General features: G+C 35.8%; 1 protein-coding gene and 1 long non-coding RNA gene across 2 annotated transcripts; one reads left to right on the forward strand and one right to left on the reverse strand.

Annotated features, from left to right (window-relative positions):
* Positions 1-538: 538 nt before the first annotated feature.
* On the reverse strand, positions 539-12,265 carry LOC135225590 (uncharacterized). The gene is made up of 3 exons (XR_010317034.1): positions 12,151-12,265; positions 7,104-7,262; positions 539-3,412 (listed from the first exon to the last, which is right to left on the reverse strand). It is a non-coding gene; the product is annotated as an uncharacterized LOC135225590 (long non-coding RNA).
* A 133-nt stretch (positions 12,266-12,398) lies between these two features.
* Positions 12,399-27,131, forward strand: LOC135225589 (mucin-2-like). The gene is made up of 8 exons (XM_064264873.1): positions 12,399-12,422; positions 16,444-16,541; positions 16,912-17,086; positions 17,654-17,737; positions 17,899-18,153; positions 19,502-19,570; positions 24,117-24,479; positions 24,982-27,131. Exons 4-8 carry the CDS (start codon positions 17,666-17,668, stop codon positions 26,596-26,598), a joined length of 2,376 nt encoding a protein of 791 aa, XP_064120943.1. The 5' UTR covers positions 12,399-12,422; positions 16,444-16,541; positions 16,912-17,086; positions 17,654-17,665; the 3' UTR covers positions 26,599-27,131.
* Positions 27,132-27,143: the final 12 nt, after the last annotated feature.

Raw genomic sequence — 27,143 nt, forward strand, 5'->3', positions numbered from 1 at the left:
GATGCATTGAGGATTGAATAAATATGTAGGTATATTAGCACATTTAAATTATTGTAACTTTCACCTTATTTGCATCAGTACATTGTATACAAGTACATTGTAGTATTCACCTTATTTCCATCAGTACATTTATTGTATAAAAGTACACTGTAACAAAGACAATTAAATTGTAATAAATGACATGTGGGCTAGATATACTAATTTTTTAAAGTTGTAGCATAATTTGACTGAATCAGCATTGCATACAGGGAAGCAACATGCTAACTTTGAAATAATCATTGTTGACTGACTGGTTTTTCAATGGATGGTGCTGTTTTTGTGATAACCATAATACTCCCCTAGGTTTTTTTAGTTGTACTAGAAGTAAACACAACTTGACCCAGTTCAGTGGGAGGTATCCAATGTCTGAAATAGTAGTACGTAATATCTTTTCATAGATAGTACTGTTGTAAGCTAAGGCTACCACATATAATCTGTTCATTTTAGCATTATTTCACATTGAAGGAAGACTATGTTAAATTAGGCAAAAAAATAGATATATATTTTACTTTTTATTTAACTAAATATATAATTGTAGATCTTGAGTTCTGAATAACACGAGAGTGCACTGAATTCCAAAATCAAATAAATAATGACAACACTGTAAACTAAAGACACTTCTCAAGCCAACATTAAGATGAGAAGTAAGTTTCTTTACAATTTCTCGCAGCTATCTGCACGTTAACATTTCTGGTACTGTTGATACAAGATGGCAAACAAGTTCCTGCATAGTTGAGAGTTGCTCTAGTAATTCTGCTTCATCTAGTGTAATTTTAATCAGCCAAGCAGGCAAAGAGGCACCAGTATTTGTTCAGCATTAGGCATCCAGACAAGACTTGATGGAAACATTTGTGGTGGTTGCTGCCAGGAATTATTAAATTGGTTATAAATTCTACAGGGCAAACTTGGCAGGAAGATACCAAGGTATAAATAAATATATAAAAAAAAAAATAGGAGGTTCACACTTTCAGCCTACCAAATTCCTGAGAAATAAATGCTGTCGTATTAAATATGTATGAATACTGCTTTTAAAGTAAAATTCTCATATCTACAGGAAGAATACTACAGTTTCAAAAGGATGTGCAAATTAAGATGAGGGAAACAGTTTACCAAGGCATACTAGGATAGATACTGCCCTCCCAACTCTGCAGATTCTGTTGAACAGATTCGGTAAACATTTCAGTCGTTCATCCAGTTCATGAGTCCCACTTTGACTAAAAACCATGCAGTGCAAAGTTTCTTGTGATGATCTATTAAATAAACGAGTTAAGAGAATTGGCAGATCTTCTACTGCTATTATATCCAAAGGATGTGCATTCTAACTCTTCCTGCAGTACCATTAATGTAGCTGTTTTGAGGGCCGTCTTACTTATGGTATTTGGGTGTCTAAGGCCAACTACATAGAACTTGAATACTGCACCAAGGTTTCTTCGGCCACTACTTTTAGATGACCAACGAAGAATTGATGAGGAAATCTCTTGTAGCTGCGAATGAGACAGAATTGATTTCACTTTAAAAATGATTTACCAGTGCCATCAATGACATGGTATCCACAGTTCCTTTCTGCAACATCACGAAGAATTGATGAGGAAATCTCTTGTCGCTGCAAATGAGACACGATTAATTTCACCCTAATAATAATTTCAGTGCCATCAAAAGACATGTTATCCAGTTCCTTTCTGCACCAATATGAAAATGTGGATGCCATTTATGTAAGTTGACACAACTTAACTCTGGTGAACAATCTGCGAAAAGGCTTTGTTACATTGTTGAACATGAAGGATTTATGCTTTTATCACACTAATTCATCTGGAAGAACAGTTGAAGTAGCAGCTCCCTCAGTGTTTTCACCTCTTACGTATTCTGAAGGTATGAAGATGGAGGCCAAATTGCTTCTACTAGGCCCCTTTCAGACAAAAGCTGAAGAATCGACGAGAATCTTAAGATGCTGTTGCACTTGAAGGATGATACTTCCCACATTGTGATCAGCAGTAAAATAATAAAATCCAAATTATTTGCAAGATCACTTAAGGTTTCATCCAGTAAATTTTCTTTTAGATAAATGAGGATACTGTTTGTCGATAGGGACAAAATTCATATGAATATACTTGTTGATCCTAAAGAACACTACTCCAACTCATTCAGCAGTGTCACTAGAGAAGCTTCTCCCAAAATTGCTGTCATCTCTTCACCTTTCAAAGCAGTTTGAGTGTTGGAGGCAATGATAGATTTCTACCTCTGAATTTGGCAGCCAACTTCCTTCCCTATAAAAACAGAATTGGGACCCAATTTTGTGTAGATCCTGAAGGATACATCTTCCACATTCCATTCATATCCACCAGTACCAATGAAGTAGCTTCTCCTAAAGTTGCTGACACTACCCTGTTTTTTTGGCCAACTATTTCATTGCAATTCATCCACCAGTCTCAGCCAAACTAGGTGTGGCATGGTAGTCTCAATCCTTTATTTTTTTTCTAAAGGTGTTTAGGTTGATGGGGGCCCAGTAAGACTTTGACCAGTTATACTTCTAACACCTTCTTCATATTGGTGAGGAGATTAACCTTTTGCCTTATCACGTTGAACTGTCAAGGAACTGTGTCACGTTGGTATGGGAGCCGAGTCCACTATTGCCCAAATTGGACCTGGGGATTGTAACATGATAGCCATTGTCTGCAGCAGGAACTGTCAGATTCTACCATCCAAATAGTCTTCACATGGGAATTTGCAATATAGCTCAATCCCAATCTCACCCATATGGATGCCATGATACTTGCAAGAATGGGCAGTGTGCCTTTTTAGACTTTATTTATTTGTCACTCTATCCTAGCTTCTATGTACCGCATGTAGTTCTCAATCTCCTGGAACTAGCAGTCAAGACTATCCAGCAGTGTCTTGTCAAATGGAGGAAGTTGCTGAAGCATTACCATTACAATTGGTTAATTTACAGTTACAAAGCTCTTTGCATCATCTTTGTTGAGTCCATTGTGTCACACTTTAGTGGAGGCTACAGCACTGGCTATTGTCAACCCTGCCAGATTTATCTACCATTTGGCTTTCCCAATGCAAAGTGAGCATCCTTTGATCTGGTAATGTATAAAGTTGTCACTAATTAGTGACTTATAAGTTTTACCTCTATGATATCACTCAAATACTATAATGAGGCCCATGTACTGTGTATCTGAAGGAATCATGCATGAATTTTCTGTACTTCAGATTTGTATCAAGAATTTCTTCACTTGATATTCTTAGCATAAATTTCCTCCACTTGAAATTCATAGTAAATTTCTCCACCAAAAACTTCTTCAGTCAGTAAATTCAACAGATTTCATTTGAGTACGTTGACAGAAGACTACCACAGTTCAACACTGTGAACCTGTGAAAAAAAAAACTATTAATGTGAAACAGGAATTAGAGAAAAAAAACTAAAAAGATATTATACACATGAACACCTGATACTGCCAACAGATTATCATAAATATAAAAACTTTATGATAATCTCATAAAAACTTGAAGTGTTTTTTATATCTTAGACCATTTCCCATTAGAATGCAGATATGTACTACAATACTACCTAATTAGCATCAAATTACTTGAGGTGTCCTCATTTGCAAATTGTAATAACAGGAATAGTGCAGTAGTTTGATATAGTACAAACATCTATTTTTATACAATACGTAGAACTACTACTGCATGTAGGTGACTTAGTACATTCTGGTCGTTACACTGAATAAACAAATGTAAATTTTGACCTAATTTCTAGTATTCAAAACTTTTTAAATTTCATCATAGGCCTTTTTTATTTTTAGCATATTTAAAATGTCTTTTATATTAATAAAATTTTAAATAATGAGAACTTTCAATGCTGCTGTAAACTGGGATGTTAAAATTTTTTAAGAAGAATCCTTCAACCATCACGTCAGGAAAAAGTAAGACTTCTCAATGCACAAGTTTTATAGGAGTTAGTCATTTCACCTAGGTTTTTTCATATGCCTATCAAAGGGTTCACTTTAGCAGGTTACATAGAAAAAAAAATCATAAGATGTGTAACCATCATAAATACTGCTCTGTGGAAATAACTGTATTTGTCACTTGAAAATAAAAGCAAATGTTGGTTGTGATTATGATTTGTTAATAATTTTACATGTAACTTTGTTGGTTTCATTGAGAAGTGATAGCACTACTTGAAAAAACTTACCAAAATATAATACGTATTCCATACAGGTTTGTCAGAGATATTGCTGCATGTAATTGCAGGTTCATGTAGCATAACTTGCCTGTTTCCTTAAGAACTGTAATCACTTTTATAAAATAAGATTTTATTGTAACTATCTGTTGTTATATAAATACACTTGACTTGCCACTGGCAAAAGTACTAATTGGATTACTGTAACAATATATCCTCTTATATAAAAACACTTGACTTGACACTGGCAAAAGTACTACGTAATTGGATTACGCAAGTGACATAAGTACAATTTCTGTGAGCAATTTTCCCCAAAGGAAATTTGCAGTGGAGCATGAAATTCCTGAGAAGCTGTTTACCCTTTAGGAAATCTGTTTTACCACTGTTCAATATCAAATAACGTGACATACTTTAACAAGCTAAATGACTGAGAAAAAGCACTGATATTTTGTAAGTTTTTTCATTCCCATTATGTTCTGTTATCATTCAACTGTCCAAGTTTAATGAATATACCTAAATAAAACTAGCAATGTGTTTTTGTTCCTTAAAATTTGTTTTAAATTGTTTATGCAGAAATATAACGGAACGGTTCAACATAAATTACTTCAGATTACTTCTATGTTTAAATGTAGAAGCCAGTTTTAATTAAAAGAAAAAAAAATTGGAATGACACTGCAGTAGTTTTTTATCTGATAGGCACTCTTATTGCTGGCTTCTTTGATGTCATGATTAGTACTTTAAAATGAAAAATCCTTCACTAATGTATGTTTTCCTCTTATTTTAGTTGGGCAAGGTTACTATCCTCCTAGTCATAATCCTTTACTTTACATAAGCACATGGTAGAACGGCTGCCTAAAACTTTTTTTTTTTTAATCAAATTTTGTAAATACAAATCACATCCTTATTAGGGACTGTTACTGTTAAACTCAAAAATGGCCTTACTATGGAAAATTGGGATCTGCAGTCAGCCAGGTGTATGCTAGCGTGTATTACTGAATGACGAAGAAACTATAAATAAAACAAATACTACACTAAAATCTAGACCAAATAAGATACAACAAAAACATTCTGTGCCTAGAGAGAAATCACATCTCAATGACAGCATGAATTATATATTCATAGGGCAAAACTTATACCTAAAAACAAACAAAATGCCATAAAATTCGGTCATAGATTACAAAACATACCTAATGTAGAAACGTCATCAACTATAGGCACAACAAAGTAACAGCTTTCTTAACAGTTCATTCTGCAAATCAAATCATGAGACAAATACATATCAAATGTGTGATCTTAATCATAGCCACCAAGCCAGGCCCAAGGAAAATGCATTATCTTCATTTGTACACAACTTAAAATTCCAGTATTACAGCACAAAACTGGTGTGACCATAATGCAGCAGTAACAGAGTGAAACTACACATGAAAATGATAGCTAGCCTTTGAGGAAACAATGTAACAGCAGGGCAGAATAAATATCTCAAGAAATGTAAAAAGCAAATTTGAAAAGAAAAGCCTAACCCAGAACTATTGAATTCCTCATTCCGTGAGGATATAAGACTGCCACCAATAAACTAAAAAAAAATCAAACTTGAAACTGGTGAAAAACTGAAAAGGTTTATTCAATATTAACTCATTACCACAAAATTAATGAGCTGGACCTATTGATGAGATTAAGAGTGTTGTACACTATAAACAAGACTTCAAAAAATCTCATAAAATCAGTAACTAACAAGACATTACCATTCCAGTCTTATGAAAAGAAAAGATAGGCTGAAAATTCCCTCAAGAGCAGTAGCCTCAAAGAACTGTGCTAACAGCTTTTACCCTTAAGAATAGGACAAATAACATTAAAATAGTCTCCACTCCTTTTCAAACTAATGAAAACATGAAATATATAGATAAGCAGGTCTTAGAAAAGGTTGATAGTTTGTGTCAAGTGAAGATAACACAACTGAGAAGCAGGAGTAAGACAGTAGTAAGCAGTTGAGTAGCTATATCAAGAATAACATGGAGTGCATTAGAATACTCATACATAATGTCCCATGTGCAGAGCAAATGCCTGTAATGAGTACACAAGGCATATCCCACAATGCCCGAAGAATTTGGGAGTTTTAATTGCACATTTTGAAAGTCCTTGCCAAAAATGTTCCTATCAACCATGTTGACAAGTTACGCTTACAGGATGAGCATGAAAGCCAAATGGACTAATGAACTCCGTGCATATCAATGCATGATGGTCAGTTTATATAATCTGAAACCTTTTGGCTATTTATACGAGTAACTGCTATGACAAGTCGTGTGTGTGACAGGAAAACTGCCATGTAGACGAGAAGTCCCCAACACAGATTTATTTGTGATAGTCTACTTTTGTTCTACATTCAATTTACATCCCATTAACTGTGTGGCGAGTTCACTGTTTGTTACATATGTACAACACATTCTCTGCACTCTTCTTGACCTGGCCTGGTTGAGCCATCAAAGATGCAAGACTGTCCTTCATGCAGATCTCTGCAAGATGGTTTAACCTTGAACCAAGTAAGTTTTAAATCCCTTTGAATATGTATGAACTCTAATGATAAGGCGGGCTGACACAAATGAACAGATGACCACCCTTCATGCATGTCTATGATTGATGGTCGAACTTTATCCAATATTTAGCTGTAATCCATAAAGCCATGTAAGTTTAGGATGGAATGGTGCAGCAACATACACAGCTGAATCTTTTATGAACATCTATACATGATAGTCCACCTTTTCATTAAGTTTGACCAGCATTCCTCCTCCCATTGAGAACAGTTGCAAAGATGAGGTAATCATGCACACAAGACAGTCACACTGACGGGCTAATGGAAACGGATACACAGTACATGAAGATTTACCTTATGCCTAGTTCTGACTGGCATCCCTTAGACCATGAAGGTGGTAAACGTGAGTCACACTGTTAGACAAGTTGGTTGAAGCTCTCCACCCAAGCGCATCCTTCCATGATGGTCAGCTTACCATGCGTGACCAGAGTTGCTCCAACCATGTGGAATGAGCTGCAATGTCAAGGTGAATTTTGAAAGACTTACAGAAATAAACAGGTGAATTTAGAAAGACACATACAGAAATATAAACAATCAAACCAAAGTAAAAACTAGTCCCCATGACTTAGCCAGCAGGACAATAATACCTATGATTAACGATATGGAACTGATATCAATAACAATGGTCAATTATATCTGCATGAATGATTTTCATGTGTCTTGTCGCATTAATGCCCGCCTTTTTCAGCGTTTATTGTTAATTTGATATTGAGACTAATGTGTTATGATTGGATTTAGTATGTATCTTGTTTATACCATTAGTAAGCTATTGTGAATTTTTGAGTGAACAGTTTCATAAAAAAAAAAAAAAACAGAGACCTGCTGTAATCTCCCTGTGCCGTCTTGAAATTAGACATTTTTTGCAAAGAATAAAGGAACTAGAGTGCGCACATCTATAATAGAATTTGACAGATGGCATTAAAGATCTCACTAATTAGCTCCCGTCCATAAAAAAGAGCACATTTACACTATCAAAAGCCAGCGGCTTTTAAAATTAGCATAATAACAAGTATTTCCTCCACTGTTTGACTTTAACTCTGTCGGTCAATTAATCTTCACTCGCTTTTCCTAGCGACTATTTAGACATATAAGACTATATATATATATATATATATATATATATATATATATATATATATATATATATATATATATATATATAGTCTTATATGTCTAAATAGTCGCTAGGAAAAGCGAGTGAAGATTAATTGACCGACAGAGTTAAAGTCAAACAGTGGAGGAAATACTTGTTATTATGCTAATTTTAAAAACCGCTGGCTTTTGATAGTGTAAATGTGCTCTTTTTTATGGACGGGAGCTAATTAGTGAGATCTTTAATGCTGTGAGAGTGGATGACAAAGAGGCAGGCTGGAAGTGCACTGTACTGATTTTTATTACTGTTGTTTTTGATTTAGCTGACCTTGTGTCAGCACGGGCTCTTGCTCACAGAGCAGCCCGTAACATTTTTATTACAGTCAAGGGAATATAAATATACAGCATGCGGACGGAAATGTGGTCACGACCCGCGAGAGAGTAAAAGTGGGTCGGCGAGACCCGATTTGTGTTTCTTTAGAGACATAAAATACAAAATATAAAGTACACAATATGTGGTTTATAACAAGCTTTATACACTGACGGAAAGCCCGCTGAATGCTCTCTCAGGGGAAGTAAGAAACCAACGCGAATGATGATTATGGTACAGAGAAAAATTATGAATAAGCGTTTTGTCCTTACAATGCCATCTGTCAAATTCTATTATAGAAGATATAACAGTTGACTTTCAGTTTCATATTTATTCTGTAGCCTTGTAAGATAGCGTTTTATTAGTTTTAGCCTTTTTAAAATTTGGTTTTATGAAAGGACATTTCATTTTGTGTCTGTCATTGCTTCTTGATTTTTGCCTGGGAGATTCTTGTAAATTGTTTTATATAAAAGTTTTGGCACGCGATGGTATAAACTTTTTATTGGCAGTTGTATCAACATCAAGAATTTATTACGAAATTGTTTTTCAGGCGATTCCGTTTCCAGATAGGTCTAACTGTACTTTTTCCAAGTAGTATAACTCGCAATGAAACTTGCAATAAAAGCACGCCTCGTTTCATTATGATCTTAATACATCAGAAAATAAAATCATTCAAGCATATATATATATATATATATATATATATATATATATATATATATATATATATATATATATATATATATATATATATATATATATATATATATATATATATATATATATATATATATATATATATATATATATATATATATATATATATATAGAGGTACAGGTTAGCAACAGCTATAAGTCATATTATATCACAATCGCCAAACTCATTATAGGCCTACCCGTATACAGTATAAAGTCTTGAAGTGCTATATCACAATTGATCAGAGCTAGACTTATATAAGACTAATTACAGAAAAGCAAGATAAATATTCATTCTATAAACGCTAAAATATGCTGTTTTCGCCGACCATGAAAGACTTAAAAGTACTAATATATTGGACGCTGACGAGAACGTAAAACGATTTCAAATGGAATTGATCATGCTACTTTGACCCAAATAGGATGTCTGATAAATGTCTCAGCAGGACCCAGCCCCGAATGTATAGGATGCAATATATAGTTCTACCAAGAGTCAAAGAATTTAATTTTGTCAGGTAGTCTCCTTGAACTTCTGGTTTAATTCTGGTATGTATACCTATACCGTTCACTTTGATGTGTATCAACTATACCTACAATATTAAGGCAATGTGTATCATATTCAAAATGGGGTTTATGGTGTTGCTTGGGCATGTATAGGCCTAATGTTACAGTGATTGACCTTTTTATGCGTGTTTGTCACAGTGTTAAAATAGATTTAAATATATATATATATATATATTTATATTATATATATATTTATATATATATATAAGCGAATACCACGGGAAAATGATAGTCAGAAATCCAAGCGCTTTCGTTTTTACTAAGACCTTGTCAAGGAACGAATGAAATACAATTGGAGAGAAAGTTATCAGGTAAACAATACCAGATGGTTAATTGTCAAAAGGGTAAAAGTTAAAGAGATAATCCAGGATTATCGGATATCACACGCTCACAAACCAAAACATAATTTAACCCTAACAGAAACTACAAAGTATCCGTACAGTCCAAAACATGGAAAAACTGAATATATTAATTTTGTTGCTTATATTTATCTACAACTTTTTTTCATTTTGAATGCGTCAAGTTTAATAAACCAAGACTTAAATTTAGAACATTTCCATTATTTGACTTGTTGAAACAAGATTCAATTATATTGAAGTCAAGCAAGAGCCTTAATCCCATGTAATGACACAGTTAAAAGGAATAGCATTGAATCTTGTTTCATCAAGTCAAATAATGGAAATGTTCTAAATTTAAGTCTTGGTTTATTTAAACTTGACGCATTCATAATGAAAAAAGTTGTAGATAAATATAAGCAACAAAATTAATATATTCAGTTTTTCCATGTTTTGGACTGTACGGATACTTTGTAGTTTCTGTTAGGGTTAAATTATGTTTTGGTTTGTGAGCGTGTGATATCCGATAATCCTGGATTATCTCTTTAACTTTTACCCTTTTGACAATTAACCATCTGGTATTTTTGATCTGTTGTTTACCTGATAACTTTCTCTCCAATTGTATTTCATTCGTGCCTTGACAAGGTCTTAGTAAAAACGAAAGCGCTTGGATTATTCGTGGTATTATTCGCTTATTTAATGAAGTCACTTACTGTGATTTTTTAAGCATACATATAGTATGTGTGTGTGTGGATGAACCCTTTGCCCTTTGCGTAGTTAATTAATAAAATATACTCAAATACACTGCATTGTTGCGAGCGCGAGCGCAAGCGCAGTCCATCTCAATGCTCAACCACAATCAGGATGACGCGTTGTCGTCTTTATCAAGATCTAATGTCGCATTACTCACTTGAGCATTTTGATTTCTATATTCATATTCAAACTCCGACCTTGAATCAAGGTCACCGTCAAGTGCATCTGTGATAACAGCTCGCTAAATACCCGATGACAAACCCGTGCCATTTAATAAAATAGTTGATTAAATTAGTTCAGGGCGTCTTTTGCAACTGCAACAACAGCTAATTGTCATTAGCGCTATCACGGCGCACCCTTTTTGCTTCTATCTCATTTCTCACATCATTATTAGAGAAGTATGTCGTATTTTACGCACTACAAGCGTTTGTATTCGGTAAGTTTGACGACTTATCTTGTAATATATGAATACGTGTCGTATCTTAAAGACAGATATAATTGGATGTGAAGGTTTAATATCATTCATGCAAGTTAGTTTGGGAATGACGTGTGCGTTTTATCAATTTGTCGTTCATTGACGGCCATCATTCTCATTCAATGTGTCGAGCGTCTTCTGTCAGATCTCGCTTTATTATAAGAAGGAACGAACGCTTTAAACGACAGTATATAGAGACACTCTGGCAGAGAAGAGACATATATATAGGTAGCTACATATGGCACCTGCATCCTTAAACCCTACACCACATGTTACACACATGTTGCTTACATCATAATGCCCTTGAGTGTGCTTTTGTTTCCACTCCGTCTTTTCCTTTTAGCGTCGTTGACCTTGCACAACGGTTTACCCCTACTCGATTCGCATGAATAATACTTTATTATGACGTTATTTTAACGTTTACGAATGTAGAATACTAAATAATCAAGTGGGTATTGCCTGTCGACCAATCACGAAGCCGTCTTTTCCTTTTTAGCGCCGTCGACCTTGAACAACAATTTGCCCCCACCCCCCTCAAAAAGCGTGACCAATACTTTAATCATGCATTTTTAAATGTCTACGAATGTAGACTATTACGTAGTGGGTATATCGTATGGGGGATATAACTGATGACTCACTGGTTCCTGGGTTCCTAAGCGCTCACTCCACAAACACAGTTGCGAGCACACTATGCACTATTCATGAGGTGCAAAGCTCTATTCCCTTGATTGTTTACTTTACTCATTATTCAGTTTAACTTTACTTCATGTTACTTCAAAACGTTTATTTTAATTCGTCTATTCATCTCTATTATCCCCTTTTTTGCAGCAGGTGACCGACACTAATCCACGAATCTGCTTCTTCTTCCATTCCGTCTTTTGCTTTTAGCGCCGTGGACGACCTTGAACGCTTCGCCCCACTTAACACGAAAATCTCCATCTTTAATCTTACAATTTCTTTAAAAAAGATGTCTACGGGTCAATGACAATTCGTAAAAGGAGGGGTAATTGTATGGGCATTAACGAATGACTCATAGGTTAAAAAGAAGGTACCCACCTCCGCTAAAAATAGTCGCTCCTGAGAGAGTGGTGAATGCGCATTGCACCGCCGCCGCCCCCGACGCAGCACCAGCAGAACTTTTACTCCTACCAAAAGAAAAAAAAAAAATGGTGTGGTGGTGGTTCGTGTAGTGAGAAAAAAAATAGTGTCTTCTCCCATCTTCATTTGATCAAAACGGACTGGAAAATGCAAATATGGTGAGCGGAGAGTGATATATTTACGCATAAAGAACTGCTTGACTGACGTTGTTAAATCCGATACCTACGAAAGTGAGGGGACCTTACTTTCGCACAGCTGACTTTTGCCTTTTTTTAATATGTCCTTCATCCGCGGCTTTCATTCTCCCCCTTTCGCTTTCATAATGACACCCGCATCATGACGATTCCACTTCTAAATCGTCGATACCCCCTTCCATTAAGGGTATATTTAGGGTATTATTGCCAACGTTGGCAGCGTCTCGAAGTGTCCTCCTTGACGCCAACATTTTGACCTATTATTGGCAAACGTTCCCTTGGGCATCATATATCATCATATATCACTTGTATCTATCGCCTACTTGGGTTACTTGGAGGCTTTAGAAGAGGGCGTAGCCTATAGTGCCCAAACCCGTACCCACAGCTCATGTTACCCCTGAGGGCAGGGAGATGGTTTTCGTACAGGTGGATCAGTTTTCGGGGGTATCTCTTCATTAGGGCCAATGATTATTGGCTTTTTTATTTTTTTAGCATATTCTCTTGCATTATTTTTTAGCCTAATTATTATATATTGTTTGCAATTGTGTTTGTTTTCATGGTTTGACATTAACATATTTGTTTCTCTCTAATATATATATTTTAAGCATATTTATTCCCTTACTGAAATGAATGCGACTGTCTGAGTGGAAAGGTTACGACAAGTCTGAGGTTAGGTTAATGGATACACTTTGTTCCTGCTACCCTTTTTGGTAAATCTAGGTAATAACTCTTTGGAAATTACAGTTTCCTATAGTATTTGGGTTGCTTATTAAGAATTTACCGTTATTTTTTGGGGTCGACTATAATCAACCCCCATGGGCCAGTACTAAACACTGCGAAATACATTTGATGCCCGGATCCCTAGTGGCTGTTGTATTCGTGGGAACGTTCCTTACAGTCCGTGCGGAGTTATTGCCTAGAATTACCTGCAAATGTGTTAGCTATTGTACTACACTTATTTTTTGCATGTTTTGACATTATCATATTTATTTCTCAATATTTTTTACGAATATTTATTCTCTTACTAAGATGAATGTGATTGTCAGAGTAAAAAGGTTACGACAATTGGTAGGGAAGCCTTAGGTTAGGTTAATGGATACAGTTTGTTCTTGCTCGACTTTTTAAATTGTGATCACGACTGAACCGAAATTTGACCTGTTATAGTTTTCTCATGAGTATTTCAGTTAATTTCATTTTTAAAAAGTTACCAAAAATTTTTAACCTTGTTTTCTCTTATTGGTGAGACTGAAGAATCTCAGGGCTATAGCCTAATGCGATGGTTGTCTGGCAAACCCTCGTCCCTCTCGATATGCCCTTAGATATCATAAGATTACAATGGTCTCGGTAACCAAGGGAATGAAATATATAATTTTTATCATTTTTATCATTATGTACCCCCTCCTGTAAAGTAGTTTCTGACCTAATATGCAGATCTTTCTTCTATCTTACTTTTTACATTCTTCCAACAGTTGTTTCATAGTGCAAATGCAAAGTTTGTATTTTGTTATTTGTCATAAGGCTTATGGATTATGACCTTGGAGCATTGGAGGGCAGCTTTTATCACTAATACACAGTATATCATCTATGGGATGCAGATATATGTAACTATTTTATATGTATGTACTCAAAGAATTGTAAATTGTCTGGTAACATCACCTCTCTCAGCATCAGCTAGATATTGATGCTTGTTGACTTGGGGACATTTGCCCAAGTAAGAAAAGCAGTGAATAGGCTATGTAAATAGTTTGCTTTTAAAGATGCTGAATTTTTAAAAATTTCTGTAACTGCTCATTGAAATTTGAGAGCTCAAGAAAATTTGGTGTAGTTCATGCAAGGGATTGTCCAAAGGTCCTGATGAGAGTGTTGAAAAACGTTCTCGTGTCTATAGGATTTGGAAGTCGTGTAATATCACAACATACAGGGATATTTTGATTCGGAATTGGAGACTTAGAAGAGGCCTAGCCTATTGGCTAGGCCTCTTTTAAGTCTCCAATGGGAAATATCCCGTGCCCACAGTTTTTGTTACCCTGAGGATAGAGATTTGCTTATATACATTAAACCAGTTTTGTAGGATTTCTCTTCATTAGGTGCAATGATTCTTTGCTGTTAATTTTTGGCTAGTTTATTCTCTCGCAATCTGAGCTACTGGCAAACTTGCTTAAAACCTGAAGGTAGATTAAGAAATGTTGGGTGAGTACAAGGACGACTGTAATTAACCCCCTGGGGCTCTTACTAAACACGGCGAAATACATTTGACGCCGCAATTCCTGGTGGCTTTCGTATTTGTGGGGACGAACGATGCGGAATGCTTATATAGAAATACTGAAGTTAAGACTTGCCCGTGTAATGCAATTACTCTAATTTTAGGGTGATAGGTTATGTTAGGATGTTTTTCAGTAATTATACCATTGCCATAGTGTCCTGCATTTTGTATTTATTCCCTTGTGACTTTTTTGGGTACACGCATAAATCACATATTTTTAGAACTTCTAAGGTTTGAGCATATTTTTCTGTTTTTGTTGGTGCTATTAAACTTTTTTTTCACAACTAAATTTGATATTCCCAGAGTTGACCCACCCTGATTGATAGATGCAGGGAGTAGGGTTAGGCTAAGGCCAAGAGTAGGTATTGTATAAAAAGTAGTAAATAAAAAGTAGTCGTTTACCATTCTAGGGGGGTAGTGGCATCAGTGCACCTCACATGGTACGCTGTAGGCATTACTTTAGGTTCTTTTACTGTGCCCCCTCGTCCCCTAGCTGCAATCCTTGTCATTCTATCTTCCATTATGTTTTCCACCCTTTCCTAGCAGGTGTTTCATAGTAAATCTGAGTTTCTCCTGTTACTCCTTATAAACCTTCCTTGCAATCAATTTCCCTTTCAGTGGTGAATGACCTCATAGGCCCCATTGCTTAGCCTTTAGCCTAGATTTCATATTCCATTCCATTTACAAAACTCAGGATTAGTAAAGAAATTTCTCTGAGCATGTAATAAAGTGACAGTAAATTACTTGAAGGTATTCTTTTGCATTTTTTTTTTTTACAATTATTTATACTGTATGATACATTAATTTGTACATAACGATATTAAAATTCAGGCAGTTCCCGTGTCACGGGGGAGGTTCCGTTCTTGAGACGCATCATAAACCGGAACATCATCAAAAATCCTATGAAAACCTTACTTTTAATGCTTTGGGTGCATTATAAACCATATAAACTGCATTTTTATTGGATTTTTCATTAAAAAAAACCTTCAAATATTGATTATTTTGCATTTTTGGTGTCATTTTTCTTCTGCCAGATCAGCGTTGTAGGCGTTGTAACCCTGGAACATGCTTCGTAACCCTGGAAATAATTTCTGATGAATATAATTGAAAAGCGCCTTAACGTCGTAAGCCGAACCCGTCGTATCCCAGGGACTGCCTGTAGTTTAATCAGATGACTGAGCCGACTATCAGCTCTCATAGGGCTGGTCACTGTATGATGTAATGCGTGAAAATCTTATTAAATGGAAGAGGAGAGTGAATAATGTGTATTTATAAACTTTCGTCTGTTCTAGTAAGTAACTTGTAGGTAAGGGTTAGAAGACAGAAGTTCATCATGACTGGCTGATTAACAAAAGTGAATTGGGGTCACGGCGTTTAAAATCTTACTTTTGTTAATACATTATATATTATTAAGTGTAAACATTATGCAGTTTGAAAAAGAAACCCACAAAATCACTGTGTAACTTGTTTACTTCTAAGTATTTACTTTTAATTTTACTCCACACTCGAGTACTTTCAGGCCCTATCTGTGGCCCATTTTCAACAGGTTTTGGGTTGTCAGCCTGGGTCAAGGCCTAACCACACATCTCTTGAAAATGGGCAACAGATAGGGCCTGAAAGTACTCGAGTGTGGAGTAAAATTAAATGTAAATACTTGGAAGCAAACAAGTTACACAGTGATTTTGTGGGTTTCTTTTTCAATCTTGAGAAGAAAACTGAAAGAAGTTTTTATTTGGTTCATTATACAGTTTATGGATTCTTTTGTAACATTGTTTTTCTTATTTTTATTTCCAGTCTAGCCCTAATAGTGCAGAAATCTCTGGGTCACCATCCCCAGCTCCAAGTAGTATAGGGAACAATGCGCCTAAATATGGAACACTGGTACCAAATAGGTAGGTCAACTTTGAATGTCTCTTACCTAATGATTTTTTATATTGTTAGTTACAGCTACTGTGTTCATTTTTGTAGTGCCTGAAACCATTTGTCTTCATCTTTTTTTTATATTAACAAAGTTTTAATACCCTTCTTGCTAAATGGCATGAAAAAAAGTGAAATTTTACCATCAGTGTTCAAAATATAGGTTCAATTCATTCTTTCACTGAGGTAATAAATTACAGTATTATACTGTATTAAATACAAGTACAACAGGTCACTAATTACTATACTGAAGAGTTTTTTTTTATGATGTTCCAATATGTAATTTTTTTCTGCTGGTGATTGTGTGAGCAAGCTAAAAGTGTTAAGGAATTATTTTATTTTCAGAATATTTGTTGGTGGCATCTCTGCCAGCACAACAGAACAGGACCTCTTGGAGCTTTTTTCGCAGTACGGTGCGGTCAAAGCAACAAAGATCATTAGCGATAGAGCAGGCGTCTCTAAAGGATATGGCTTTGTAACGTTTGAAACAGAAGATGAAGCTCGGAGACTCACACAAGAGGTATGTGCAGCAACCCTTACAGTTTTGTCTAAAATTTATATAAATAAGGATTTGAAGGTTTTGGTTCATTCTACAGATATACATATCAGGAAATTCTTTTGTGCTCTCTACAACCATGAAAAACTAATGGTGATCTTTTTACAGTCTTTATTCATTTGTATGGCTAATCAAAGTTATCTTTGCTCTATCATTCTAAGAAAAATTTATATTATCCTGCCCTCTAATGAAATATATTGTGCTGATGGATTACATTTGTTTGAAATGTCTTCATATTTTTGCCATAGCATACTGAAATCAGTAGTTATTGTCTATTGTATTGCTATTCAAAGACATGTCCATTTTTATTCATACGTATTGGTAGTTTGTGTTTTCCTTTCATACGGAAGTATTTATTGCTTGGAAATGAAATGCTATTGGTTTTTAACAATGCCATACTGCATAATAGTGTATGTGATATAGTTAGTTACCCTCCTACTTCATAATGAAGATTCCCGAGTCAATTTTTGTAAGACTTTTCCTTGTATCGTCTTTTGTTTCATAAACCTTAATGTATTTTCTACATTACAGGCCGATAATATAATGCTTAAAGACAGAAAACTTAATATAGCACCTGCAATTAAAAAGCAAGTCAGTGATGTGGGTTATATGAAGGTTAGTCCTGAAACGTTATGTTTTCATCAAGGTACATGTTTAATTGTTGAATATTGTGCTGGTTATAGAATTGGAAAAGTCCTCTATATTTTTTTGTAAGTGGTAGATGTGTGGTTAAATTTAGATGTATAATTTTGAGTCCTATTATCATTTCATTGTAGACCTACTCTCCTCGGTTAGTAGACAGCAACAGTAGCATGGTTGGGGCAGGCGGAACCGTATTTTTCGGCAACGGAGCGACGTACACAACATATGGCAATTCAGTTCCAGTTATCGGACCAGCCGAGTATCACCCCCAATTCACACAGGCCCCAGCGGTAGCAGCTGCACCACCTCCAGCACCCTCAGCCTATCAAACAATAGTTTATCAACAACCCATGTATTATGCAACACAACAATTCCAGTACCAACCAACGGTAATTTTGGGAAAACCTTTTTTCTTTTATTTTTAATATTTTTGCTCTGAATTTGTTAACTTTGTTAACTTTTGTTTTTAAGGATGGTGAATGCCCTTCAGTTGGGTATGCATCTAAAATCTACCAACACTAGTTCAGCCTAAAGCTTTAATTTCACATTTGATGTCAGGTTGGCCGTAGTTGGAAAGAATGTCCATTGTTAAGTATAACATAATGCAAATTTCATTGAAAGGCAATAAAATGTATTGAGTAATGGCCTTGGAAGGGGGTGTGTGTGTTTCACGGGTGTTTCCAAGTGGCAGCATATTTATTGTGATAGTTCAGTGAGCAAGTTCTTCTCTTAGACTGAAGAATATGCTTTCTTTGTAACATCTTGAAGCCATAGGCTACTTGTGTTCTAGGCTACTTGGTGATGTGGTTGGAGTAACAAGCAAAAGCTTTGGCTGTTGAATCTAGAAAGAACTCCATTGGTACATGTGCATATCTTGTCTGCCAACCCCTACAGATTTCATAAAGGGAAAGGGATGGCTGCCAACCCCTACAGATTTCATAAAGGGAAAGGGATGGCAGAATACAGTCGACACCTGCTTATTTGTGGTTCAGTATTCCCCGCTTCACCTATTTATGGATTTTTCCTTGGAATGTATCTCCAAATTATTTGGAAAATTCACCTATTTGCCGATTTTTGCCTAGAGCAATATCCACTAATTACTGTATTTTCATACTATTTTCATGAGTAAATATCCATTTTTGTATAGGGTGTTTGAACTATTAAAATAGGCAATTATAAGCATTTTTAGAGGGGTTATTTGGTGCTTGAAGTATTAAAATAGGCAGTTATATGCATTTGTAGAGGTGGTCAAGTATTTGCTGAATTTTAACTATTTTCTGGTGTTTCCTATCCCCCACAAATACTATGTTTCGACTGTATTCCAGATAATTGTGGGTCATCTGTATTCCAGATAATTGTGACTTTTAAGTAGTTGGGTCTTGGGATGAATTCTTGGGAAAGGAGAGAGATTTAGTCAGAGCTGAAGAATGTTACGTTAATTGTTTGTTTTTTGTAACTACAACACAGTACATTAGAAGTATATGTAATTTGTCAGAAGACATCTCAAGGATGTTGTTGCCTATATGATTTGCGAGATTTTACCAGCTGTCCGAGAATTTTATCATTCTTTCTTACGTAGTTTTCTTTATCTCACGTATGAAGAATTTGGAGTGCAGAATTCCATACACAAGTTAATGGGGATTTGCCAGAGAAAAGATAAGTACTGAAGTAATAAATGTATGTTAGTGGTACTACATGATAGATGTTGCTATAAAACTATTGTTTCCTCTCTTCCAGCAAACCATGCAGGCACAGTGGGGAGCGGCTCCACAGTGGAGGTGGGTCACCCCAGCCTCGTACCCACAGGTTAGTGTTGACTGTTCTAGGAGGTTAGGTTGTCCAGTGTACGCTATCATTTCTGTAATATTGTAGTGAATAGATGCGTTTGGTAATATATATAATACTGTAGCTTTATTTAGACATAGTCAGAAGTATAAATAAAAGCACTTTTATTTGGTATGGCATTTTGTATTTTAAATTCAGGAAAAATCCCTATGAACATGTATATTTGAATAGTGTATAGTGGGGTTTAAATGGGTAATTTTATTATATTTTCCTATTTCTCATGTGCTTCCTTTGGAGTTACAGTAATCACTGGTAAGATTGGGGATCTTTTACTCTTGCTTTGATGTCAGTTTCTTATTAAAAATAATTTTTTTTTATATAGGCTTCCTCTTGGTAAGCATTTGGATCTAGAAGTAGCATAGATGCAAACACAATGGTGGAGCCAATTGCCCGGAGAGGGACCAGCTGGGCACAATGCATTTTGGAAATATCATCTAAATAGCGCTTTGCGTATCCCTTAATGAATATCCCCCTGAAAAGAATTTTACTATTCCTTAGTTGCTTCATTTTAAGACATCACAGAGTATTTTGCTTCTTGGTTTTTGTTTTATATTTAGGTATGTGTAGTTTTTTGGTTACAAGTATTCCATATTGTTTGTAGTATACCATTGTGGACACGGTAATATCAGAGAGACGTTTCACTTTGCACTTTGGTATCAGCAGCCACCCTTGCTTTTCCTATTGGGAGTTAGTGCCATTGTGAATTTTCCGTGGTGCACCTTAGGTACTGCCAAAGTTCTTCGCAATGTGCCCTTGGCCCCTAGCTGCATCCACTTCAAAGTCTTTTACTTTTCCCCCCATTCCCTTTCCTCTAGCTTGCTGCCCAACTGCTCCAAGTCCATCTTTTCACTGTCTTAAATGATGGAATGGTGGAGAGTGTCACAGTGCTTGGCTTTATTGAATTTTCATAATCAATCTAACCAAGAATAACGATGGGTCATTTACTCAGGTTCATGCCATTGCAGTAGATGTCGGCAGTGTCCAAAGTTTTTACCTTTGAAGTACCTCAGTGGGTCCTTTTGAGAATTTCCAGGTTATTGGCTGTGCTGTGATATTTGGGTCTGTGGTATGTTATTGTTGGGGTATCAAATGGATATGTTAGATCCTAATGCTTATCCATAAGATGCTAATTGTTATAGAATGCCTAAAAAAAACAATATAGTACTGTACGTAGTTGTAGAGACTTTTGAATGAAGCATATTACTACTATTAGTGCGAAATAATTTTAGGACTTGTATATTTTTTATATTACTGTGGTTAATAAAGTTGTTTTACAGTATCTCTGTGTCGATAGACAAAATACTTTTAGTAAGTCATTAAGAATAGATTTTGTTCTTAACAGTTCGAAGGTGTGAAGTATTGCATTGTTTACTAAATTCCTTTTGCATAGGTATTAAAGCAATCATGGTGTTCAATAATTTATAGTAAAAAAAAAGTACATTTTTAATGACATGCTAATACTGTATACTATGGTACACAAACTTCTAGTAAATTGACTTTTCACTTTAAATTGAACTTTTTCGCTCTTATTCAAGAAATCATTAACCTGTCAACTTTTAGTATCACACTCAGTTGTGTAATGCTCTGTGGGGAGTGTTATCAGTATATTAGCTTGATACTATAACTCTATTCTCTTAATATCCTATCATTCATTATTGCAGTACAGGCAGTCCCCGGGTTACGACGGGGGTTCTGTTCTTGAGACGTGTCGTAAGCCGGAACATGGTCAAAAATCCTAAGAAAACCCTACTTTTAATGCTCTGGGTGCATTCAAAACTATGTAAACTGCATTTTTATTGCATTTTTCATCAAAAAACCTTCAAATATTGATTATTTTGCATTTTTGGTGCCGTATTTCTTCTGCCAGATCATTGTTGTAGGTGGCATAACCCTGGAACATGCGTCGTAACCCTGGAAATAATTTCTGATGAATATAATTGAAAAGTGCCTTAACCTTGGAATGTCGTAGCCGAACTCCTCGTAACCCGGGGACTGCCTGTATAATTAGTACCATGGTTTGTCTGTTGTTTGAATCTCTTGGTTTCCTATAATGTTCTGTAGTACTATGAATGTAGTGTCTTTATTCATTGAGATGTTTTTACTTTGCATCACAGCAAGCTACTGGCAGCTATATCTCCAGTGATGGGATGTACACACAAGCCTCTCCGACTTACATTGTACCTGACAGAACCTATTGAGCAGTTACCTTGCCCAACATTGTAAGGGAGTACAGTATGGTGTTTCTATGCGTGTGGTAGTTGTGCTTCATTTCTTATCCCGTGGCTTAGATTTTGAACTTGCTTTTTCTCCTTTTGCTCTATCTATTGATAACTTTAGATGTTAGTTGAGTACCTTTTTTTTTCATTTTGATTTTTTGGTGTTGAAAATTAGTATAAAGTAGTTTTGGCTCCAGCTGCATTTTTCTTTCAACTTTTCATATTTCATCTCATGGTTGTTGCTTCTCTGCAGTATACCTGCAACCTTTTGTCCCATTTTCAATTCTCATTTTAAGGGTATCGGCCTGTGGAGTTTGGGTAATAACAAGCTATCGCAATGAAAATGACCATGCTGATTTATAGTGTTATAAGAAATGTGTACACAAAATTTTTCTGTAATAGGAGCAATAATGTATTTTTTGTTAATATTTTTTGTTTTTTTATATATTTATTTTGCAAATTTTGACAACCCTCTCCACCATTATTTATCAATCATTTTCAAATATTAAAAGACTAAGTCAAAGTTTATATAATAAATTTAGAAGAAAACTGCATGACTAAAATAATCAAGTTAGGTTTTGTTTACTCTGAAAGAATAAAATAGTATATAGCTCCAAAAACAAATGAAAATTATTTGTAAAAAAATAACACAAATAAAAATGAAAAATTAACATGAGAAATTATTTCCAAATAATTACTGAATATAATGCTTTGTAAAGTATTGAAATCCATTCATAAATAGCAGAGTTATAGAGATTTGAATGTACAACACTGTTTTGAGAAAAACGCTGTCAAAGTTTGTCTTATTGTCACGCTCAAAGGTGTCTTGAAAAGTCTAGCTGACATCAGGTCCCTTCTATTTTTTCAGAGATATTATCCCCTCTAATGTAAAATGAAGACTAGCTGGTTTTGAACTGTTGTCAACAACTACAAACACAAGTTATTACACTAGCTTTTCTAGGGAGAATTTCATTATTGTATCTTATTGTGTTTATCTCCTTTCCCAGTGATTTATTTGGGTGCTTTTTTGGCTTTCATTACTATATGTATTTGCTAATATTACGAGAACTTGCTTCCCATCGATGACCAGACTTCTTAAAAGGCATATTTATGATTAAATAACGCTTGTAAGCTAAGAAAAGCACCTCAAAACTCACTGGTGCAGGTGATAAACACAAAAAGATGATATAATGACACTTCCTACTTAAGCTAGAGTATAACTCGTGTTTGTTGTTGTTGACAACAATTAAGAACCAGTTTTTTTTGAGAAGGGAAAACATATCGTACATAACATATCTTGCACTAGAAGGAACAACAGATATTTAAAGAAAAAACACATTTTTTGGGAATAAACTAAGTTCTTGAGCCACAGAATTTTCAGTATCCACCTGCACTTGCAAAATTGCATTTTTCACTCAGTAGAATACTTCAAACTGGCATCATCTTACGTCTGGTGGAGCAGTATACCGTTAGCTTTTGAGATACTACTATGAAAAACACAACTTAGCCAACTTGGTCAAAAATCGCCCCCCAACCCCAAGGCTGATACCCTTAAGAACAACAACTTGTGCTAAACCATGTGAGAGGATAAAAGTGTGATTATATGTTGTTAAATTCCTTTATAGTGATAATGTAAGCACACAAATCAATCAATCTATTTTGGTTTCAATTATTGAGGAGAGCTCAGTGTGTCAATTATGTGCTGTAATTATACCCAGTATGAAGTATGTAAGCATTGATATGCATTTTATTCATGACAAAACCCTTGAGGTCTATAGGCAAGTAGTTTAATTCTTGTTCATTTATCATGGCTATGAGGGAATGAAATAAAAGCACACATTCTTAAAGATAAATGTCAAATATAATCAGGTAAGTACTATCATTTACTCTGTAATATGTATTGTGTTCTTTAAGACATGCTTATAGTAATTGGGTATGACTTCATATGAAAACAAATTTGGACCTGTGTCAAATAGTATACCCATTCTGCATAAAATCTCGCAGCTGGTGTTGAACTAATTATTATTGTTATATTGAAAAGCTATTTTGTAAAGAATTTTTTCTAGAGATTATTTTTTGAGTTTTGGTGCCTAAAACTTCAGTTCCGTAATAACGAGGTGGTTTCAGTATCAGTGACTATTGTTGTGAAACCTGTTTAAACTCCTTTGTCAATAATAGGTAATCTCATCTAGTGTTTTATTCAGCACTTCATGTAGGAATTTTATATGATTGTTTGCCATCAGCTGAACTTTCGGTCTTTTAATGTCTTTGTGCCTTGGGTTTCCTTGCAGCCTGAGTGTAGTTCCCAGTGTTTGGTTGAACCCAGCAGCTTAGCACAGAGGGATCATACCACGACAGCTGTGGGAAGCACACCCAATGTCTCCACCCACCACGTCCTTGCCACTCCTTCCACATCCTTGTCCAGCAATGCCACTACCACCACCACCACAACTATGTCTACATCTCTATCCATCACACCAAGTGCCAGCACAAGCACTAGTTCTTTGTCTGATGTAAATATGACTGTGTGCAATTCCCTGCTGTTGATAAAGCCCCTTACTGTAAATGGAAGGCCTGCACTGGCAAATGGTAAAACGAAGTCGCTCTCCAGTCTCGTCAGTAATGCAGTTGACACTAATAATAATCTACCTGAGGTATTTAGCAGTTGTCTGTGTATTAATATCTATAAGTGAAACCACGAGTTGAACAGATTATATTGGTTAGTTGAAACTTAATTGTCAGTGAGCAACAATATACTATGATCTTTTTATTTTTTTTATTTTGTAAAAGTAACATAGCCAAGATTCCTTGTGTTTAAGCAGAATTGAAGATATAAAGTCAAGTACTGTATTGTACTAGATAACTTTTTGTTATCAGTCCCTATTCATTTGACCTTATTGCTAAAGTGTGATTTGCCTGGGAAGACCGGAGCCACTTTTTTTTTTTTTATACTTTTAAGTGATACCCCATTAACTTCAGGCCAAGCTGCAAGTTTAAAACTGTAAAATGAAGGAAGAATAATTGTAAAATGAAAGCTAGGTGCTGTATGGTAAGATCTATTTGCGATACTACGAAAAGTTTACTAATTTAAGCAGTTCATCGTGACAAACAAACAAGGTTTTCTAACAGACCTAATGTAATACTTTTCAATTGCAGGTTAACAAAGAAGCTGTATGCAGCACCCCACACGTATCCCATACGGCTACAAGTGATCTAGACGTGTCCTCTGATAGTGCAAGTAAAATGTCTTCTAGTGCAACAACAGTCAACACTATTGACAGCAGCAGTACCAACCACAATGCAAAAGAAGAGAGTGATTGCATTGCTGATAATGTGCCTCAGGTATTCCAAAATTTTGCCATCAGAACTTCAAGAGAGGCCTTCAACGATTGTGATACGCTCTTACCTGTACACCCTGAGGTTAAGCCCAGTATAGAGAACTATAGTAGTGAAGTTCCCGACTCAGAACATGTCTATCAAGATTCAAGTAACACATCGTCCTTACCCCCTGGACTTCCCTATGGTGTCTTTCCATCGGCCAGACATGTCTCTTCATGTCCTCATTATACTGGGGAGGTGGTGTCAGGACCAAGAAGTCTAGTTCCTCAACATGTGTCATCACCTGTCATTATGATCCCTTCATTAGCATCCCTTAATAAGCCAGTAAATTCATCTCCACTTTATGATCTCACTTCTAAGTCTAATACTTATAAAACCAATCATGCGGTAAGATCTCAGGTATCACCCTCGCCACCAGCTGCCCAGCCACAGATAGTATCTTTCTCCACAGTTCCCATAAGTCCCTTAACGGCATCATTAGAAATCGCAAAAACCATGCCGACTTGTGTTGTCATTACCTCTACCAAAGATACCATGGCTTGTAATGCAGATGCCATGAGTTCCACTAGTGTGACCACTTGTATCACTACTACTACTGCCACTTCAATAAGCACAACTAGCACGGTTCTAAGCAACACGCAAAGCTTGTGTAGTCCTGTGAATCATGACTCTCATTATTCATATAGGCCAAGTTCTGTTTTTACTCCTCCCCCAGTGAACAGTGTTAGTCAGTCTTCATATAGATATGCAAACCAAAGTATGTGGATGATAGTGCCGTCCTATCATGTTTGGAGGGCTGGGATGCCATGCTATCAGTTGCCAGCCCCATTGCCGACCCAATGGCCTGTGCCACCTCCCCCATCATTCTATGCTACCTCATGTATGAATTATACTTCTCCTACTTACTCTGGGACAACATCTGTGTCTTCCATGTTTACAGAACCTGTCTGCAGTGGCCTTACCTTGCTCAACAATTTTCCAGCAAGGGACCAAACATCCAGTGAGGAAACTGGGTTGGGTTTCGTTCACAGCAAACAGTGTGAGAAGAATTACCAGAGCAGTTTGGGAGAGAACAGTGGTGCTGACAGTAGAGTTCTTTTGCATATCCCTCCGTTGGCATCAAGTCCAAGAGTAAAGTATGGGGAGCATTCTATGCAGAAAAAATCAAAAGGTTCCAGAAATTCAAAACCGTCCCATCTGAACCGATCGTCGCCTTGCAAAGCCATTCCTCCTCCATCAAAAAATCTGCGTCCTTCTAAGATATCTTGCCAACCTGCGTCAAGATCTTTCAACCCTGCCGCGGAAGAGAATGACCCTAGACCTCCGAGAGACTTTGAAGACAGCTGTGGGTTAATGCCTATTACCCCCCCTCCTACCCCAGTCCTGAAATCCGATAGTAGTGCTATTATTGTAAGTGATACAAATGTGTGTTGATCTTGATGAATAAATTTATGCATAATATTTTCCTTATATACTAAAAAATTGAATTAGTAGCAGTATGATACAGTATTGGATTTTAATATATTTATGTTTATAGATATAAGCCAAAGCAAAACCCTTCTTAATACCTATGGTTGTGCTGATGTTGTGAACATTATATAAATACTTTTACGTGTTTTGTGTTGTAAATCTCATTGCACTGATGTTCCCCTCATCAATCAGCTGCTCAGTCATTGTACAGCATTCATACTTTGAAGTCATTCATAATGCATGTTTGATCAGTCCACTTGAAGTCATTGCTACCTAATGTCAATTTCTGTGTGTGAAGGTGTTCAGTAGGATTTACTGTACAGTACTATACAACCCCATTTTTTTGATATGGAAGTGTAACTGTTTTGTATTTTAATAAGGAACATCGTTCAGAAATGGTAGTTGAGAACTCCATACATGAAAATTGTAAGGTTTAGACCTAAAATGCAAAGGAACTTTCTAATTTCAAAATTTAATAAATGTGAAAATGATTAAAAGGAATTTATTTT

This window comes from Macrobrachium nipponense, chromosome 13, assembly GCF_015104395.2.
Source record: "Macrobrachium nipponense isolate FS-2020 chromosome 13, ASM1510439v2, whole genome shotgun sequence".
Lineage (NCBI taxonomy): Eukaryota > Metazoa > Arthropoda > Malacostraca > Decapoda > Palaemonidae > Macrobrachium > Macrobrachium nipponense.

What these genes read in the sequence shown, in the direction of transcription:
- LOC135225589 (XM_064264873.1), top strand. Translation starts at nt 17,666, where the DNA reads ATGCTTAAAGACAGAAAACTTAATATAGCACCTGCAATTAAAAAGCAA. An exon ending in GTGATGTGGGTTATATGAAG is followed by an intron (nt 17,738 to 17,898) that starts GTTAGTCCTGAA and finishes ATTTCATTGTAG; the next exon opens with ACCTACTCTCCTCGGTTAGT. An exon ending in CCCCAGCCTCGTACCCACAG is followed by an intron (nt 19,571 to 24,116) that starts GTTAGTGTTGAC and finishes GTTTCCTTGCAG; the next exon opens with CCTGAGTGTAGTTCCCAGTG.